The sequence below is a fragment of the Syngnathus leptorhynchus genome, chromosome 10 (genome assembly GCF_054491065.1).
Source record: "Syngnathus leptorhynchus isolate UIUO chromosome 10, UIUO_Slep, whole genome shotgun sequence".
NCBI lineage: Eukaryota > Metazoa > Chordata > Actinopteri > Syngnathiformes > Syngnathidae > Syngnathus > Syngnathus leptorhynchus.
This window is the reverse complement of record NC_141204.1, coordinates 6,033,480-6,053,500: the sequence shown is the minus strand read 5'-3', so window position 1 is coordinate 6,053,500 and position 20,021 is coordinate 6,033,480. Positions and strand designations below refer to the sequence as shown.

Sequence of the window (20,021 nt, the reverse complement as noted above, 5' to 3'; positions counted from 1 at the left end):
GACCAAATCGTCCAAATGAATGATGGAGTCGTAGTCAATAACTTTCCCTCAAGGTACAATCAACAGTAATGAGCCATACAAGGATAATTACTTGATTCTCAAGCCACACTTCCAACCATTCAGCTCAGCTATCAATGCTACAGTTTTGAATGCAAAATCCTCATTTGCTTTGCATTTCCAACAATATAAAATGGTCAGTCAATGTAAAGTGTAAATGATGGTGATAGATGGGTGTACAGTAATCTACCATTCAATGTAAAGACAAACGCTTCTTTCACCCTGCCCCGGGCTATTCCCGTTTTGCTCTTCTGTGTGAACGATGTTGAAAACAAATGTTGCCATCTTGTCTTTACATAATCATATTATATCAAATCAAATGAAACAAAGTTTAATTTTCTGTGTCCAGAAAACAGAACTAAGAGCTTAGTTGCCTTATTCCTTAGTTCAATATTTATAAATTATACAGTCCGTATGGTTGTGGATTAATAGCTTCTGTTTATTTTCTATTTTAAACCAAGCCTTAGTTGCTATCTAGGAACACAGAGTCAGGATATTTTTACCCTGCCATCCTTGTGTCCTTCCAACTGAGGGTCTAACTTGATTTTGTGAGACAAGCTTGATCCATTAGTGGCGGTCGAAGCGCTGAGGGTCAGCCATAGTGCTACGATGTCTCGCTTTTAGCCGCCGCACCACAGCCATCAACTATGACCATTTATGTACAAACACAAGGATGCTTGGAGACCCACAACAACACACTCAAGTTCAAACAAAACGCATGAAAGTCGTCTGGGAAGATGGAAGAGGCATGAGAGATGTTGGGGAAGGTGTGTGTGTGTGTGTGGGGGGGGGGGGGGGGAGTACACTCTTCCAAGGGTCGAGGGTCCAATCGATCCAGCAAGTACAATGCCTTGTCAAACTTGGCCATTCAATGGCTTGATATGTTGCTTTGCCTTCTTTTAGTACTTATATAAAAATCGCAAATGGTTACCTCAAATGGAATTCCGGCTCTGGTTTTACTCTATACATTGAAATAAAAATATATTGATTCAAACGAGTCTTTTCTCAAGGTGGGAAGATAGCAATTATCCAATAATTGATCTATTGGGAAAGAACCACCAGCAATATTGATACAAATGAATCGAGTTGGGTATCGTTAAGATTTTAATGATACTACTACTCTTAACAAAAATGTTGATTGATCTGGGAGTGTAATGTTATTCTTATCAGTGCAAACACAAAATCAAGGTCAAGTGTGACATTGGACAGCATGCCGGTGTAGTGTTATGATATCGTGGCATACAAGGATACAATATCACAAATCATCAAAGCTCTACTTTTTCTATTCACTCCTAATTTACAAGGTGCAGGGACATCATATGACTGAATACGGTTGAGGTTATCCAAGGTCAGACCCTACTATAATTGAATCCTACAAATAGAAGAGATAGCTCTGTCAACCTTGCACACAAACACATGCTATTATTTTATTTTCTCCGCCCGCAGCGCTTTTCCGTTGATTTTCATTGTACCGCATTAAAGTGACACTGAGCAGCTCCAAGGACAGCTCACTGTCATTTTGAATATAGCCTCAAGTGCTGCGTTTCTGCTTGAAACAGTTCAGGCTCATTATTAAAAAAAAAAAGTAATACAAGGCAAGACATGTTTGTTTCATACTAGGGACAATTCAAAAGTTATATAGAAAAACCAGTTAGAGTGGGGCTAAAATATGATTTAAATCATTACCCTGTGTGCGATCCAAATGGACTGACTCTCACTTTGTCTTTTTTTTTTATTTGTGTCTCTCTTCAAGAGCAAGAAACATGCCAACAAGGTGCGTCTGTTTTATATGCTCCACCCAGAGGATGGAGGACCACCTTCGAAGCGACTCAGGCCGGACAATCCGGTATGTTGTAGCCGTGTTTGTGTTTGTGTATTTTTGTCGAATCGAATCTTTGGCGCTGTCAAATGGAAACTAATTTGAAGGAAATTTCAAGCAAATATATCAGTCCCCATCCCAAGTGCGCATAGGACATTTCAGTTTAACAAGGCAATTACCATTTATCATGTTCATATCTTTACCTGTCAAATCTCATCAATTCAATTCAAGCACCTATCCCACTGAGGGAAGGTAGCAAAATGTGTGTTTTTGTTTTGTATTTTTTTACCTGTAAATTTGTATACATTGTGATTTGTAACGCTTGATGCACTAGCTTCTTTTTAACATTATTATTATTATTATTATTAGGATGATCATATATAAAATGTCAGCTTTACAGATGCCATCTACTGTGACACATGATGGCATCAGATATCATCATGAAGGTAATTGCAACCCTCTATTTTTCAAGAGAATCTTTTTAGAGTGAAAGCTATCAATTGAAGAAAAAGGATATATTTGATTTTCCCCCTACTTTCTGACATTTCACATGATTCAATTTTGAATTCTCGCCAAAAAAAAGCAACTTGCAGGTGAAAATGGGTCATGACGTCCTTGGCTGTACTTGACTATATGGGATACATAGAATCTGATTTCCCTCCGGTGAAACCCGCCTGGCCCATCCATTCTGAAGCTTGGCCGTGGCAGCGGAGCGCCCATGGGGATTTATATGTTGTTGAATCACTCGTGTGGTTTTTGTGGGCCGTAATTCTCCCCAGAAAGGCGATGGTGCCGTTTATGGTGAGCTTCAGTGGCTGCCAAGTAGCTCTGTATCGGACTACTGCAGGCAATGGCTGGAGAGGGCAGTGCATTCTGAATGTGTGCGTGTGTGCACTGAGGATTGTGTCTGGGTATTAAGTTGAGCTTTTCATGCGTGCTTGCATCAAAGACACAGCTGACTGTGTTAATGACACCAAGCAATATGTAAACAACAGCAAGGGAAGAGGTGTGAATGTGATAGATGTCAGTGGAATAATTCAGCATATAACATTGTGTGCCCCATTTATTTAACACACACACAGTGCGGACACACAGCTGGTAGAAAAACAAATCAAACAAGGCGGTAAATTCTAGTGCTGCCACACAAACTCGTGCAAGAAGACCTTGACTGGTTGTTAAGGGCCATTTAGCTCAGTCAGCAAACAGTCTTTTTGCCAAAACACACGCAAATATTTGCATAATTGTGTAGATGATTTAAGAAACGTGCACATTTTTAATGGATGAAATAGGTAGAGAGCCCCCCCAAGGCAATCATCTTCAAAGAAAGAGATTAGACTTTTTAATTTGAAGTGATTTAAATGCAGCAAGGCAGAGGCAGACTTAAGAATCTGTGTGTGTGTGTGTGTGTGTGTGTTATTTTTATAGTTCCAAAGCAAAGAAAGCCGTCAAGACATATTTGCAGACAAATAACAAGTAAAGATCAAAACCTCAGTACTGTCAGTACTGCAGCCACTTCTTTAGTTTCTTGCAGAGTGACACGAGAAACGGCTTTGCAACCACTGCACTGCCGCAGATAATTAAAGATTATTTAATTCAGAATATATATATTTTTTTACAAATCAAGGAATGACTCAATATTCGTAACTCCTGCTTTCATGCTGGTGTGGCCAAGGCCATCCCTGACATGTTGTTGATCCAACTTCTTAGCGAGTTTGGCACCTAATGGTCACGGTAGACAGCACATTTATCTGCACACATTCCAAGTATTTTGTTTTGTTTGATTTTTCTCTCCATATCTATTTCGATTTATTCAGCTATGATCCAGAAACACAAATCACAGCGATAGAGCCTTATTACGCAATGTAAACAAAAATGTCATGTCTTGAACGGAATATGGGAAATCAAGTAAAGTGAGGAGTTCCAAAAAATAAAAAATAAATAAGTCTAGTGGAAATCAAGGCATACGTGAGCTTCCATTCTCTCACGAGTGTCAAATGTTTCACAAGCTGTGCAGAAAAAGCTCAGGCATGTGCGCCACACGACTTACTGGCGTGAAATTGGCATGTTATGGGCACATGCATGCACACACACGCTCAGAAACACAGACGTACAGAATCTTGAAAAAATAAAATCACACCTGCGTCTCCATCTGCCTTGCTAAGTGAGCAAGACATGACTCAGCCCCTTCTGGCTTTCAACTCATGTGGGATCTAAATACACAAAGTCTCACTCACACTGTGAGAATATTACACGGTCAGCACTTTGACCTTTCCTCGCGTTTGTTTTCGTAGGATGCCGCACATCTTACAAACACTTGTCGGGAGATGACTTTATTTGCATTCACTTTGGTACTTCTTTTTTTGGCACTCTCGCCGCGATGTACTTTATTTGACGACATTAACACAAACATCCCAAACAACAGCCAGGAATGAATCATCCAGGCCTGTTCAATTTGTTTAATAGCCTACTTCTAGTTTTTCAGAACAATGCATTTGGAGGGTTGCTGTGTGTGCTACGGTATATGGTATAAGATTTAAAAAAGAATACTGGATGAGGAAATGATTTGCAATAGTTTCTTGCAGCAAACCTGCTGTTGTTTTAAATGGTTTGTTGCAAAGGTTTTAAGACTATGCAGATGTCCGTGATTCAATGAATGAGTCAAGGGAAAGGAACAACATACTAACGTTGCAATTACGACAGTAAATTCATGTGCCGACGACACATTCCATAAAGCCATGACAAAATGTTGGGTAGTGTTAAAAATTCTTCCCCCATTAGCACCACCTCCAGTTAATGCATCCCGGACTTGTAGTTGATAAAATGACAGCAGTCAAGCAAATTCCAGAAACAGAATACAAAACTTGAAAAACAATGGCGCACTCATCATTTTCACTCATCTTGCCCAGCAAACAAAAAAGAGAAAAGTTAGAAAAAAAAAAAAAAAAGTCCCCACCTGGAATGACCCAGCGTGCATGCAATGGAAAAGCACAAAGGTATTTGGGTAGATTGAAAGAAATGCCAATGTTTACTCAGTGTGAAATGCCGTGCCTCGAGCTTTTCTGAGGCTCTTTTTGTTTGGGAGTGGAGGTAAAAAGCAGAGAAAGTAGGTCGTAGAGGTGCTCGCAGATGAAAGCCAGGTGGAGAGGTAAGAGGGGGGGACGACTGTGTTTTCATCCAATTCTCCACACAGATTTGTCCAGTCTATCAATCTATCTGCACAAAAAGAGCAGGAAATAGTAAAACAGTCCATAACCCAATATTTACATCACCCCCTGTTTTTTAATTCACACCCTCAAGCCCTTCATCCTCAACCTCCAAATAAAAAGCTTCCTTCAAGTGTATATTTAGCAGCGACGTGTCCCACGGCGCCCAAACACAGCGCAGTGAAAGTACGAGCACACGGAGAGCAAAACAGAAGGAGAGAAAGATAAACATAGCTAATTAGGAGGCTATTGTGAGCTGGACGACAGGCGGGATTAGAAAAAAATTCAGAGATGCAGACGTCAGGCGGGGGGATAAATTGATGTACGTGGAGCTCACAGACAGCAATCAACAAACATATTACAGTAAAGATAGATGTAGGGGGGGAATATCAATATTGTGGTATCTCTAACAATGCACCGGGATAGAATATCAATATTGTTTGGTGATAGCTATTGTAAGTCTGTGCCTTTGTGATGATTCTGATTGATCGGATCTTCGTATTATCCTTCATGCGCTGGCACAAAATGAACAATTATTTTTCTGTCGTGTTTCTAAGACAATATGCTGCTACTTGTGGTGGGTTGTAATGCTGTATTTTAAAAACGAGAAAGAGGCCCTCGCCAGATGTCTGCTATAGTTTCGTGTACGGGGCATCCTGACTGCGGATAAATATCAAGAAGAGGAAAAAAGTCCAAGAAAAAAACAAAAAACAAATCATGATTCGATGAATTGGCAAATTGTCGTGACAGTATGTTTTCATGAGTTACTTTTCAATTCCCAGCCTGTTTAAAGCATTACATTTTGGAAGCCAAGCAACCAGAAAAAGTTAAAAGAGTGCACTTCGAAATAAACTGTGAACAGTTGATGATACTTGTCAGAAAGACAACTGGTGCATAATTTGAGTCATCATTGTTGTTTATGGTTGAATTTGTTTCAGTAGTGCGCAAGCAGCACTGTCACACATACACACACATGCAAACACACTTTTAAATTTTTTTAAACTTATCCTTTTATTTTTTTGTATGCGTTTTAGTGTTTTGACAGGTACCAAAGCAGTTGATAGGCCTCAAGACGATTTTAGCAGCGCAAGCAGCAGCATTATACCCACGGGAGTGGAGATAAAGTAGGCGAAGTGGCGGTGAAAGAATAACGGGATAATAATAAGTGAGAGAAATGAGTGCAGGAGCAGCGAGTACATATTAGAGCAGAAGAAGAAGATATGCTAACGAGGACAAGCAATGAATGTATGTGCAGAAAAGCAAGGGATGGATGTGATTTGGTTGTACTTGTGGCTCCCGCGACACTATCATGAATAAGTATGGATATGGAACCACAATAGACTGCAAGGCTATTACATTTCTCACCTGTAAAAATCAATGCGGCGCCACGATCATGTTGTGCTAAGAAGAGCTACAGTTTCATCCGTGTTTGAGTGTGTCTTCTCTATTCAAGCGGACAAGACGTAATACAATTATGCACATCAAATTACAACTTGAGCTGAAGGGATTTCCTAAAGATAGAAGCGTTAAATCGGAATTTCAATGTCAAATTGGTGCAATCTGGGTTGAAAATAAAGCTTTTGAGCCTGCATGTGGGTTTTATGGCTAAGAATGTCTATAATGACATTTCATAAATATCAATCAAATTTGTTTCCACTTCGGTGAAATTTGCCAATAAGTCTAGGCATTACACTAATGTTGCTTCAAATTACAACTTTTGCTGATGTTTTTTTTTCCAAGATCCATTTCTAAATGTTTCAGTTCTTCACTAATCAGCTAATTTGGTTAGTTTCACCCAAAAATTGAGATTTCTAAGCAAAAAGCAGAGAAAACAAGTTTTTCGGAAAAGCCAAAACAGTGACTTGAAGTCTTTAGATGCCAGATTTTGTCAAATTTTATGAACATGTGGACTCTCGGTACAACGTAAAGGCAACATCTGTGAAAGAGTACCTACGTGTATCATGAAAAATTCATGGCCAAGAAGTTGCAGCACACACAAAACAAAGCCAATAAAATCCTCCAAGTCCCTTGGCAGAGATAATTAGCGCTCTACGTGCGCTCCCATCATGTGTATGCGGCAACCATAAACAATGCTCCATCAATACCAACCAGAACAATAAAGTGGACGTGTGCCAACACAGACGGTGATTGCACTCGTGGAATTGGGGAGAGGATCACTCCGTGGGGGAAGGAGAGGGGGTGACACGGGGGAGGACCAGGGAGGGGGCCGGTGGAAAACCTGCCAATACCAATAAATATTTCATCCTACAACACACACAGTCAGTGAGCCTGGTGCCCACAGGGGGGGAGGATGGAGGCAAATATAGAAAAGCAAGAGAGTGAGGGGAAGAGGAAAATGAGAAAGCGGGGACAGATGAGACATAGCAAAGCCTGGAAGGTGAAGGTGTCCTCAACATTTATGACCATGATGTTAAACAGAGCTGACAACCCTCACACACACACACACACACACACACCAATGGGGGTGTCACACGCACTTCTCTTTCACCCTCCACTTTCTCGACCCCGGCGAGATTTGTCTCCTCCAGCTTGACACCTGGACTAGCAGGAACGCTGGTGTGAAAAGAAGTCACAGACAGAGAAAGCCATGGAAGATCATGCTTGAGCGTACACGTGTGGATGAATTGACTCCTCAAAGTGAGCAAAGAGCTGAACACCAACAGCAGATTTTTGTCCCAGTAAAGCGTGCAAGACTACCTTCTTTTATATTTTGCTACAATTCAGATGATCCATCATGGTCAGAGGAGTCCCACAGAAGGCCATGTCAACCCTTTTAAATTGAACGTTTAACCTTTGGGAGTTTTGTGGCAATATATCCTGAATTACTGTGAGAAGCACTGGGGAGCGCCAAGAGTAACTGTATAGGAATTGTAGAAATGAAAATCCCTCTCTACTTTGCGGTTCTATTATATTGGACACTGACTAAGCTTGGGGGGGGGGGGGTACACGGGCACTGCTCCCCCCCTGCCAAAATATGTTTAAACCTTCCAGGTGTCAGTCCAGATAGTTGACTTGTAGGTAATGGAAATGTATCACCAGCAAAAAATGTATATTTAAATAGTTTGTAGAAAGTGAACATGTAAAAAAAAAAAAAAAAGTGCATTTTCCCTTTTTTGTGAAATGTTACACACAAATGTATACATTCATGGATTTTGCAAACCAATAATAACTAAATTATTGACAAACAACTAATAAACTAAACAACTAATAAATAAACCAATAGTTAAATTAACAGCTTATAGACTATGTCAATCAAAAGTGAGTATTATTTTTTTATACTGGATCTCATGAGATCACTGTTTCTCAAACTTTATTTTGCCAAGGCAGCTATTTTACATAAGAAAATCTCGCTGCATACAACCAGAAAAAAACTGTGAAAAAAATAGTCATCTTATCTGAAATAACTTGACCAGTTGTGAATTCTGTTTTGTTGAACACAAAGCCCCTAATGATGTCTCATTGCACACTAGGGTGCCATTAGTTGAAATCACCACATTCAATTCTGAAAGTGTACCTAATGACTTGTCCAGTGTGTGTCTATATATATATAAAAAGCAAATAAATCTGACCATGTTTACGTGTCTTCTCTGTAGCTAAGACGAAGCCTGTTGTGTATGCTGCTCTGTGTTGACTGAGAATTCTTGGGATTTTTTTTGCATCCTGTTCCAGCCAATATGCCAGATGGGCAAGAACAAAGACAGGGAACAGCTCGAGAGAAATAATGCTTGGCTTCGTTGTGCGCATGTACACGGTAGTGTAGTTTTTTTTTCTGTCAGCTCGGCAGTTGCTATTTTTCTTTGTGTGCCTCATCCGCTTTATCATCCTTTGTAATGTTCCAACATGATGAAACAGCAAAGCGCCAAAGCAAGATGATTAGCTTATCATCCATCTGTATGCCCTCCCCCTAATTAACTCCTCACTACCGTGTTCCTTTCTGATCACTTACAGGACTGCGACGAGACAGAGGTGGACAAAAACAAATGCTGCACCTTGTGCAACATGTTCTTCACTTCAGCCATCGTGGCTCAGTCCCACTACCAGGGAAAAACCCACGCCAAGAGAGTCCGCCTGGTCCTCGGTGAGACGCCCTGCAGCCCTGCAGCCTTGACAACGCAGCCTACCAACGCAGGTAATCCAACCATCCACCTGATCACTACAAACCCCTGACTGTTTATAACACCGAAGGGAAGCAGACAGGTTTTCACAACTTGAGACTTCACTGTCAACTATTTAAGTTGAAAGCCAGTCAAAACGTCTTGTCTACTTCAGAGTGAAAAAGAAAGTGTCTGCAAACACAGCAGAGGCCCAGGAGGGAAAACTTGGAAGGTGAAGTTTAATGAAGATGAATTAATGTTTGTTCAATGTCATGTTTATTTTATTTTTTTTAAATTAGATTGTCTCGTCGCCGGTGAGTCGTCCCCAGGGTAGCTTTCTATAATGTAATAATGTAATGTCACAATTCATAGAGCTATGAAATTTGCTCTCTCACACAAAGAAGCATTATAATAAAGCCCCAAAGTAAGCTTCCTTGCTGCATTTTTGGCTCGTGCACATGCAGGTTGTTTCTTGTGTACAGTAATAGAGATATCAGAGGCGTGACGAGAAAATACAGTACCAGTAGTTATAAATCGATTTTGAAGTCTGGGAATATTTACACCCGCAGTGTAAATAATAGCTTTCAGCATCACATAGAAGCTTTTTGAAATGGACCTGTTTTGTATTCTTCTTCACGGTTCACACATCTCACCCCTTTCGACAGCGCTCACTTTCCTTCATGTGTCCCACTCTGTGAAAATCACTTACTTCTGCTCCAGTGTGCAGAGACCACAGTCACAAGAAAAGACAGGGTGGGAAAATCTGAGAAGAAGGTGGGGTGGGGGGAAGATACATCCAAGAATCTTTACCCTTGGCCTCGGAGCACATGCTGGACACTACAAAGCTATCTAACACATACACAGAGATGCAGCATTTTTCTTTTTTTATCAGTAAAATTAAAAACCAGTAAAAGGGCAGAAGGATTTAGTATTTAATTGAGATTTATGACGCGCCAAAAAGAATTGAAGGGAACACGAGAAGGTGCGGTCAGTAAAACGAGCAGCCAAAGATATAATAACGATCGGCTCACGGGGTTTCTATTAGCACACTCGCACTAAAATAGACAAAATCCAAAAGGCACTCAATGGAGCTCAGACATACCTCAGCCAAGGTGGAATGACTGTGGCGTACAGAGCATTCCTGGCACAGAACAGAAAGTCAAAAGAAAGTTAGGCCAATAAACAATAAGTCAACATTTACTGCCAGCTCTTCATTTGTAAACAGTCCTTGTGAAAGAGGTGTTATGACTCATGCACGAGTGGTGTTTTTGTTTTTGTGAACGCATGGTGCTGTTGTGCTCAAGTCTCCTGCAACTCAAGGTACACTGTCGCATTGTGAATGGCTCCTCGCCACATTTGGACACGCCATCTGGTGTTCTAAGCGCTCATCATGCAATTTGGCTGTGTACCTAACACCCCCACGTCGAATGTGTCCAAATATACATACGCTTACACGCAGCCAACTCTATTCTAGAGCATGGTTTACACGCGTGGAAGCTCGGATTCACACGCGACGCACTATACCTACCTACAAACAAACACAAAGCCATAACCGTGAGCCATAATGGGCATGTCATTGCTGGTGGCTATTAATGGCCAATCACCATGGTAACCAGTGTCATGTCATGAGCAGTGGGTCACCTGGGGGGTCTGGCTTCATTCCCTCATTGAGGAGAAGGATGAAACAAGCGGGAGGACACAGGAGAGGAAGATAGAACAATGAAAATGGGAAGCAAAATGGTTCTGAAGTACAAGTTCAAGAGTATAGAGGCAGTTTTTTGAAATAGGGTCTCCGGAGGGCAGACGACCTTCCCGTGACCCTCGTTTGTGTTTCACACATGTGGCTCGCTACGATCGATTGCTCTTTGCCCTCGGCATCCTTCAAATTAGCCTGTGGGGGTTAACGTGTCTCGGGAAGATTGAGTGCAGGCTTGGCTGAGTGGATGTTTTTTGTTTCTGTAATCGGGGAGTGGATCCTTGAAAGTAGATAGCTTTGGCAGCATTGATATTGATGGTTGTCATAGCGGTCCTTTTCCATTACGATATCATTACCCCCCCCTGCAGATTCTTCCCCTTCAACTCCGCTGCCCTCGGACCCCACGACGTGCCCTCCTCCTCCATCCGTGTCGGCGGTCAGCGGGAACGCCGGCAAAGAAGCCGGCAAGTACTGTTGCCTGTGCGGCGCCTGGTTCAACAATCCGCTGATGGCCCAGCAGCACTACGAGGGCAAGAAGCATCGCAGGAACGCTGCCCGAGCACGCCTGGTGGAGCAGCTCGCGGGGAGCCTGGATGCCACGGAGAGCACAGGTCAGTCTATGTAATCCTGACTAAAAGACCGCCAGTGCAAGTGATAAGTGAAAGGCAGAAGGGGGGGGGGGGGGGGCTCCTGCTTTTTAAAGGGGAAACTCGATACGGGAAGATCATTTTAAACATTTGCGGTTGGATGTGTTCAAAGACATTTTGATCCGCGGTAATTTGTACACCGACGTCACTCCAGTTGGATACAATTTGTGCCAAGTTTGTAACTTTACCGTCACGTGCCAAGCACAATACCAATAAGAGCAGGATTATGATAATTGCCTTTACATATCAAGAAAGTGTTGAAATGAGTGCCAATACGTTTGCTCATATGTAAAATGAATAAGTTATAGCTGAAAGTTCGTATACCTAATATTGGGTAGAAACCAAACTGTATCAAATCTATTTGGTGTAGCTTACCCAAGAAGTTGCAAATTTCTTCCATTTCCCATAATTGACTCAACCGCTATTTTGCAAATTAATGAACACCAATCAAAGTCCAGAGAAAATTTCCAATTGAGCGTACAGTTGTAAGCTTTTTTAAAAATATTATACTACTTAGTACCAACAAAATCCTTCTTTTCTGGTTCCCCAGTGGTAAAATATTTTAAGTCATCCTGCTGAAGTAGGCAGCCCAAGACACACTCCATGACACATCAATGTGCGCGCGCACACGCTCTGTCCGTCGACGCTGTGGCGCGAGCTGTGTGCTCCAGGTGCCATGACAAAAGCAATCATTTCAAGGAACCAATCATATTAAAAGCATGAGTCACGTTGCCGCCTACACTGGCTCAGAGGCTTTAAGTTATGTCATGTTGGATATCATTCTCCATCCACTCGCCGTGACCCAGATCCCACAACGGCCGCTGCCTTTTGAGGCGACGTTTTAATCCCAATTCACAGTGCAGCGCGCCTTCGGAAACGCTCCGGCTATCCTGCTTTTGTGTAATTTACACCCGCAGCTTTTCATTAACTTAAAGATGCTGCAGAATGTATTTGCTGCTTTCCATTTCAAGGGCGGGCAAGCCGGTCCAAGAAGTGAGCCCGGCCGGCCGGCTCTGATGTGATTCATTACACGTACCATCCATCACGCCTGGGCTCAGGCGTCTTTTAATCACGCCACTATTGTCAGAATTGTTTGGCCTCGCCCGTGACATGTTCGCACTGGCGCAGGGTTCCCACATCTGAATGACCTTTGACGCGTCTCAGGTGGAAATATTTACAAATATTAATTAGTCCATTGAGAAGTTGCACTTCAAGTTTTTGTATGTATCAGGACCCGTTTATGTGAAATAATATCAGACAGCTTGAACTTTAAACAGACATATCCAAGATTCGATGCTGATCTATTTGAAGATTATTTGGCTTTAGTCCATCCTGTGGAACATTTTCTGCTCCATCATCTGTTGATGTGTGTGTAGACCATGACCTCATCATATCTCATCTGTTGTCCTCATTAAGTACCCGCAGGTGACTGATTTACACACTGCCCTTGTGGTATTGATGATGCTGACCTTTGCTTGTACTTGCGTGTTGCAAAGCCTCTCGGCATACACGCATTAGCATATAGTTGCAGAAAAGAATACAGGCTATTTAGGTGCTAGACGAAAAACCCTGAGAAATGGATCATGGGGATATGTCATGAGAGCTGCAGCGGCCTCGGCAAAGTGCCTGGAGGACTCGGATGTGTCTTTACATAAATCACATCCGGGGTAGAAACACCCTCAGGACAGAGTCGGACAATTGTCTCCTCTCTCCAGTGACGGGGCGGTGAATTAGGAGCAGTGAGATAAGCGTCTCGAGCTGAAGCATGAGCGCCCGAACGCGCCAGGACCTCAGAGAGGGCCAAGGAGCAAAGCCGAGAAAATGGTGTGTAATTGATGACGACGTCTGAGTCAGAGGACAAAGCTGACCTTCTCTCCCTTGAAGCGGCGCTCACGTGACACCGGGGCACTATGGGCAGGTGTACACGTACATGCGAAGGAACATGACAACCAGTATAAAGTGCCGTTTGGAGTAGACACATTTGACAGAAATTTATTCAAGTGGTGATTAGGTAGCCCTTTTATGAGCAAGGGAAAAAAATATTATAAATTTAGTTAGGTGAATGTTTAAAATGGACAAACGTTATAATGGGGGGAGTGTAATCTCCAGACACAGCCATCCATTTTCTAATGCACTTGTCCTCATTAGAGTGAGCTGGAGTGAATCCCAGACTATTTGCAAGCCAATCAGGTCACGTATAGCCAAACAAGCATTCATTAGGAACCATTTAAAGTCTTCAACATGGAGGTTTTTGGGATGTAGGAGGAAGTTGGAGAAACCCCCACGGGGACTACATGCAAACTCTCCACATTTTGAAGCTTGAACCTCAGATATGTGAGGAAGCTGTGCCAAACACTCGACTACTGGATATGGTGCTTGTGAAATACTGTATGCTAGTCCTGCGAGCAGTTCGTGTAGCTCAAACTATCATAGTTGGCATTAGGTTGTACTTCTATAGCTAGTTATAGTCCAACATAAACACAGAAATCAAGAGAGGCATTTTTTTTTTTTTTTTAATTACCCATATTCCCAAGATTTTTGTTGGTGTTTTATAGGGCACTACAACACCTTAATGGCACTTTAATTGATATAAAGATGAATCAAGATAAGTGTTTTGAGTTACTATGGGATGAATAAACTTTATAGTGTAAGTCAAGACACCGTTGCGATTATAATGACCAAACCCTGCTCTCGTTTTACATTCGATGGTGGGTTAATTACACAAGACAATGAATACAGCAACTTGTCTGTGCTGCAAGGAGGAGCTCCATCCTATTAGCCTGCCTCCAGGGTGAGCAGAATTAAAAGATGACTACTTGTCATTGAGTCGTCCCACTGGAAGGTGGAAAGAACCTTAAAAATGATCCGCTGTGATATTCACAGTCGGTGGTTAAATGGAGTGTTGAGGGCTCATTTCCTCATTCTCCTCTGGAGTCCATCGCTCCATTATAGCTTCAGTAGTAGATTCCGTGATTGTTAGCAGTGAATATCAGCCCAAAAAAAAAATCATTTATAAAAGAAACCAGGCACTGTTAGAGCTTGGCAGAGCATCTTGACGGAAAGGCCAATTTGCAACATACCCATTAAGATTTCTTTAGGCGAGTTTAAAGCGCATCAGACACCCAAAGCGCAACAATGCTCTCAGAAAAAAAGCACAATGCAGCACTTTCCATTTTATGTGCACTCGATCATTACTTTTTGGGAAGTCGGCATACTGGCGTTGCCAAAACAGCCAGGGGGCTGTACATTAGCCTTTATGCCAACCCCCCCCTCCACATTTCTGTCACTAGCATATTGTTTTATGTAATTAACAAGGCTTAAAACGCCCTCACAAAATACTGCTCGAGCCCGGATAAATTCACCGCCGCTTCCTCGCATGCAGTCGCTGTGTCTTGCGCCTCATTTACATGGATTAGTCCACGGCGTGCTCTCATAAACCAAAAGCGCTTGTGTAACCAAAAGACAGCGTTATTGTGTATAAACAAGAACCTTGTCGGTAGCTATTTTTTCTATCTTGGCGATAAGGGCCAATCTGTCAATCAGACTAAGAGCTTTCCTACAATGGCACCAATGGCACTTAATCATTGACAAGCGTATAAAAGAGCAGACGTCTTTTTGTGATCTTTGCTTTGCTATAGAATAAGAAGGGAGTGGAAAGTAATAAAAAAAAAATGAGATCGGCTGGTCATTGAATGTCTTTCTCCTCTTCAGTTAATAGTCCTATCATTAAGAGTAATGTCATTTTGTCTGAGAGGAACCACAGTGGTGCTTCCAATCTCGAAACCAAAACTTTACGCTTAACTGTGCTCCTTCCCCATAATTCCATCTCCTCTCCTCTTTCATTTCACTTCCTGCCGGAAATTTGCCCACGTCACCCGCGTGGTTTACAGAACCCTCCCATCTCTCTGCTCTCTGTTGCCATCTTCATCCATCTATTTTTGGCAGGCGCCTTCATCTCGACCACCTGCAAGCCCTCCAGTTTGCTCACATCTGGGTCTGGGGCACACATTCGATACGCGTGCACAAACACAGCAGAGTTCTCCACCATCTGACACGCAGCTGACTGCACTGTCCTCCCTTCCCTCACCTTCGTGAGATTTAGGGTTTGAAAACACGCACATACACACAAACTGGCTGTGATCTAAAAATATAACCAGTTTTCTGCTAATGATTAATAGATTCAAATCTTTCTCCAGATGCAACCTAATTACGAAAATCTGTCTGCTCTGCAGAGTGGAAAAGAAGAGCTTATTTAACGTTGTTTTGATTTGATACCTTGAAGTCTGAATGCCCCATAAGTATTGTGCAATTTGGAGTTTAAACACAATTTGAAATCTGACCTCATTTCAGACAGCAAATGTATTCTAAATCTATCCCCAACAGGTTGAATTTAGGAATGTATAAAAAAAAAATTAATAATAATTAAACCTATTTTCCATTTAAGGTACCACTGTATTGTTGTGCTTGTGAGCTCGGCTCCTGCTGAGGATTATGATAATAGCTTCTTGAGAGTTTTTCAATGAGCACATAGGTCTTTGTAAGCACCCTGGAAAATAAGTGCGGCTTGTGTGTTGAATGTCTCTCCAGGGCTACGGAGTAGTTACTCCTGCAGCGTCTGCAGCGTGGTCCTCAACTCCATCGAACAGTACCATGCACACCTCCAGGGCTCCAAACATCAGAACAAGTGAGTACAACGGCTCATCGTAGCGTGCCAGGACAAACGACCTACGAGGCATTTGATCTGAATATGAGGAGGTGTGTGTGCGTTGAGCGTGATGGATTCTTGGCTGGTGAAGTGAGGCGGAGTCAAATCTCATTTCTGGCTGACAGAGAACCAAGCAATGTTTTGACAGCAGTGTGATAAACATGCAAAAATGGAAAACGGTTATGCAATTAAAGGCTTGCAAAATTGCTGACATCACTTTTGATGTTTTGTTATAGTATGTATGGGGAAGTTTTCTTTATCGCATTTTCCTACAGTGTATATAAGCCTTTCGACATCAAGTATTTAATATTAAAATGGGTTTGTGGTTGTGTCTGAACCAAAATGTATCCAAATGGTGGGTTAAAGCAGTTAGACATCATGCATTTACCATGAGAGAGCTAGCAGCATGCTTGTGGGCAGTCTATGCCAGAGCGGATTTTATTTCTGCATGTAGGCCTCTCTGCACAGTATTCAATGCTGTGTCTTAATTGTTTTTTTATTTAGTTGATTTATTTATTCTAACCCAAGTAAATGTTTTCTTTTTTTATTTATTTAATGATTGAAATTGAAGTTGTCTATTCTTTGTTCATCACATATGCTCTGCTCCACGGTCGGTGTCCGTCCCGTCCTGCTGCCAAGAATTTACAGAAATTGTCCATTTCTTTGCGGTTAATGCATACTTAAATGATGTGCTGACTAGCAGGTGATCTGCTTTGCTGGCAAAAACGCTTGCATGTAGTGAAGCCCGGAATTACATTTTAATCTTCTAATTCATCAAACCAATCACGGGATTTCATAATAGACTGCTCGACTGCGCTCGTATTCACCCTGCTGAGAGTATTTTTAATAGCTTTATTGAACAAGGCAAGGCGAAAGGTATTGGGGGGGAAAAACGATTAAGATCCGTCTGTGGGCTTTGTAGTCAAATACTGGTCAGGATCAAAGAATCATTAATATTCCCACCGTGCCGGAAAAAAAGTGACGTACGTTCTAAAAATGTGCTTGCATGCACTCAGCTGAGGTTTTGTGATGGCAACTTAATCGTACCCACAACTTTAGTACAGCTGTATTATTCATGGTTATAAGTGGAACTTAACCACTTCACTGCAAAACAATGTCAAACAAGTCTGAAAATGACCACATCAACGCAAGATGTTTCAATATAGTAATTCACATACTCGTATCGCAAGTGACAAGCACATGGGAGCTAAACATTCAGCGGCAAGCACCTAACAAGAGACACTAACATAGTGGTCTATATTGGCACACGAATCAATTGGACAGCCGTTTTCTAGAGTACTTTTGCTTATTCGTCTTCCAGATAGACTTTGCCTGGTTTAGGGAGTTTGGTGTTTTCAGGCCTTCAAGAAAAAATGTATTCAAGAAACTTGCCACAAGGTCTTTTGGCACACACTGCACTTGGTCTAACTCCTAAATTATACAACTTTTAAAGTATTCAAACTTTGTGGTACCATTGTAGTTGGACTGATACTACAGTGGGTAAAAGCCTGCTGTGTATACCCAAAGGTAAGCTGCCAGGTTTGAGTGCTGATCTCCCACTTTGAAATGTTTGAATATTTTTGCAAATTGGCTGGCTCATGAATCTCAGTTTTGTTACTTTTCTGGTGCTTTCGGGCAAGGGTGCTGAGAGGGTGAAAGAGTTGTTTATGGGAGAGCTTTATAAACACAGCAGAGACGGAACACGCCACGGACAAAGTCAGACAGATGGCCGGGGAGGTGCAGTGCAGCACAAATATGGTGTCAGAAGCAAATGAGCAGAGGGATTGCCAAACAGACAGAAGAATATGTGGAGGTGTGCAAATACTTTTTTTTTTTCACGGTTCAAAGAGTAGAGGCAACTAATACAAGTCTCAGGTTTGCTGAGAGCTCGAGGGCTCAAATGTTGCCGAGACATCAGGAAGAGATGGTCCTTAGGCAGATTCATAGCAGTCTGGTTTATTATGTATTATGTGTCCTAAATTCACTGTTGCAAGTATGAGGATGATCTGAGTGTAAAAAGGAAAAACCATTGGTCTGATGACGTTGCGAACCTTGTGGAACTGTTTTACCTCGCTACGCATCTTAACAAGCTGAGAGCATAATAACTTTGACAGCAATGTGAGCAAAACTAGATACACCGTAAATTGCACTGTGGCAATGTTCGATCTAATCTGATTAAATTATATTTGGAAATTGCCCATGCCCTAGTTGACTGCAGTGCATTCTGGGTAAGCCCTTGAACAAGATTCTGCAGACTTAGAGTGTGCATGAAGTGTGAAAAAGTCCATGAGAGAGAGCCCCAGGAAGTGCAATCCATTTAAAAGTGCACAGCCCTTGCAGACTTATTGCAAAGGCACACTAGGTTGGTGCAAGTGGTACTGGAAATAGATCCAAACCAACATTTATCCTCTGGGGATCCGAACAAGACCGAGGGGGTTCTACCTCATCAACTTCACTTGCTCTGCCCTCTTCTAGTCACTCAGGTGTTACTCAATTTGTATCCTTGACTCAGTGTTAAACCAATTTCAGCTAAAATCAAACTACTGTGCACACACACTTAAGCCATTAGCAAATAAGTGTTCCGCTTGTCATCTTTGAGGTAGAGCAGAAATGGAGGCATGTGATACGATAGCATGTCGATAGCATAGTCCCTAGGACTGATAGTCCCTGTCAGGTTGTATTGTCCAGCACGTTTAGCCAAGTGTCACTTTTTCTGCTGACACGTGACTGGACCGACACTTGCACACACTAGACAGGCAGGATGGCGTATGAGTAGAGAAATAAGGTGACATGAGGCTCCACGGGCGATGATTTGTGTGTCGCCTTTGTGTTGGTCTGCATGATGTGAACAGAAACATCAAAACAACTCAACATCCTTTGGGAAATATTTATTATTTTGGGGCTAAAAAGTCACGCTTTAAACTTAGTGTACATTTTCCCTCCTACTGCAGGCTCAAATAAATCTCACCCAGAGTGTTTTTAATTTACTTTCTGTCCACATGAGGACACAGAGAAATCCATTTACAGGCTTCAAAGCCACAGGAGGCTTCTTGATAAATTTTCTTAATCAACAACGTGCAAAATTAACCATCTTTTCAATCGATTAATCGTAAATTTGATGAATGCCTCTAAGAATATTTTAAATCACCATTTTGATGTAGAGCTGAATAATGCTGCCAGGAAAAGCTGTGTGCTGCTCAACGACCCTTAGCTGACATCGCTGCATGCCACGCTAGTCAAGATTGAATCAACAGAGCCTCTGCAGCCAAGTGTTGCACTCTATTTAGCGTCGATTGCTTCAAGACATAATCAATCAACAAGCATTTTCACACAATAGATTGTTATGCCTAACCTCTAAACGCACGGACATTGTAGCCAATTAGATGTTTGAAGAACAAAATATTTTAAATCGAATAATCACGCCTTCCATCTAGAACTCACTAAATAAATGTCTTTCAATTTAACGGTCTAAATGCGATTTCACTCGGCGCTCTGAGCATGTTGGACATTTGGGATGTGTCATCGGTAAAGCCACAACAGATTTTACTCTTCTCCGAAACAGCTGGATGTGTTTATGTGCCAGCATTGTGTATCTGTCCCACGCATCTGTTTGGCTCACCATCAGCTGCGGGTCATTTGAAACACTTCGTTCTCCCTCGCTGCTGTCGGAGCAGACTGCTGGCTGTAATTGGAGCAGTTTTGGAAGATATCAGCAGAGATATAACTAGATCTATTTGGCAGGCCATTTTCTCACGACACAATAATGCCAGGCTGCCTAC

The 20,021-nt window shown here is 42.0% G+C and overlaps 2 protein-coding genes across 2 annotated transcripts in view; one reads left to right on the top strand and one right to left on the bottom strand.

The window, feature by feature from the left end:
* The window catches only part of LOC147050114 (golgin subfamily A member 7B-like), a 127,350-nt gene that overhangs the window by 65,238 nt on the left and 42,091 nt on the right, over positions 1 to 20,021 (bottom strand). The gene's annotated exons all lie outside the window — the stretch shown is intronic.
* LOC147050117 (zinc finger matrin-type protein 4) overlaps positions 1 to 20,021 on the top strand; it is a 38,723-nt gene that overhangs the window by 13,769 nt on the left and 4,933 nt on the right. The window contains exons 3-6 of the mRNA XM_085921964.1: positions 1,811 to 1,903; positions 9,049 to 9,229; positions 11,259 to 11,501; positions 16,125 to 16,221. Of these exons, the coding sequence (XP_085778090.1) occupies positions 1,811 to 1,903; positions 9,049 to 9,229; positions 11,259 to 11,501; positions 16,125 to 16,221 (614 nt within the window). The remainder of the gene's footprint in view (positions 1 to 1,810; positions 1,904 to 9,048; positions 9,230 to 11,258; positions 11,502 to 16,124; positions 16,222 to 20,021) is intronic.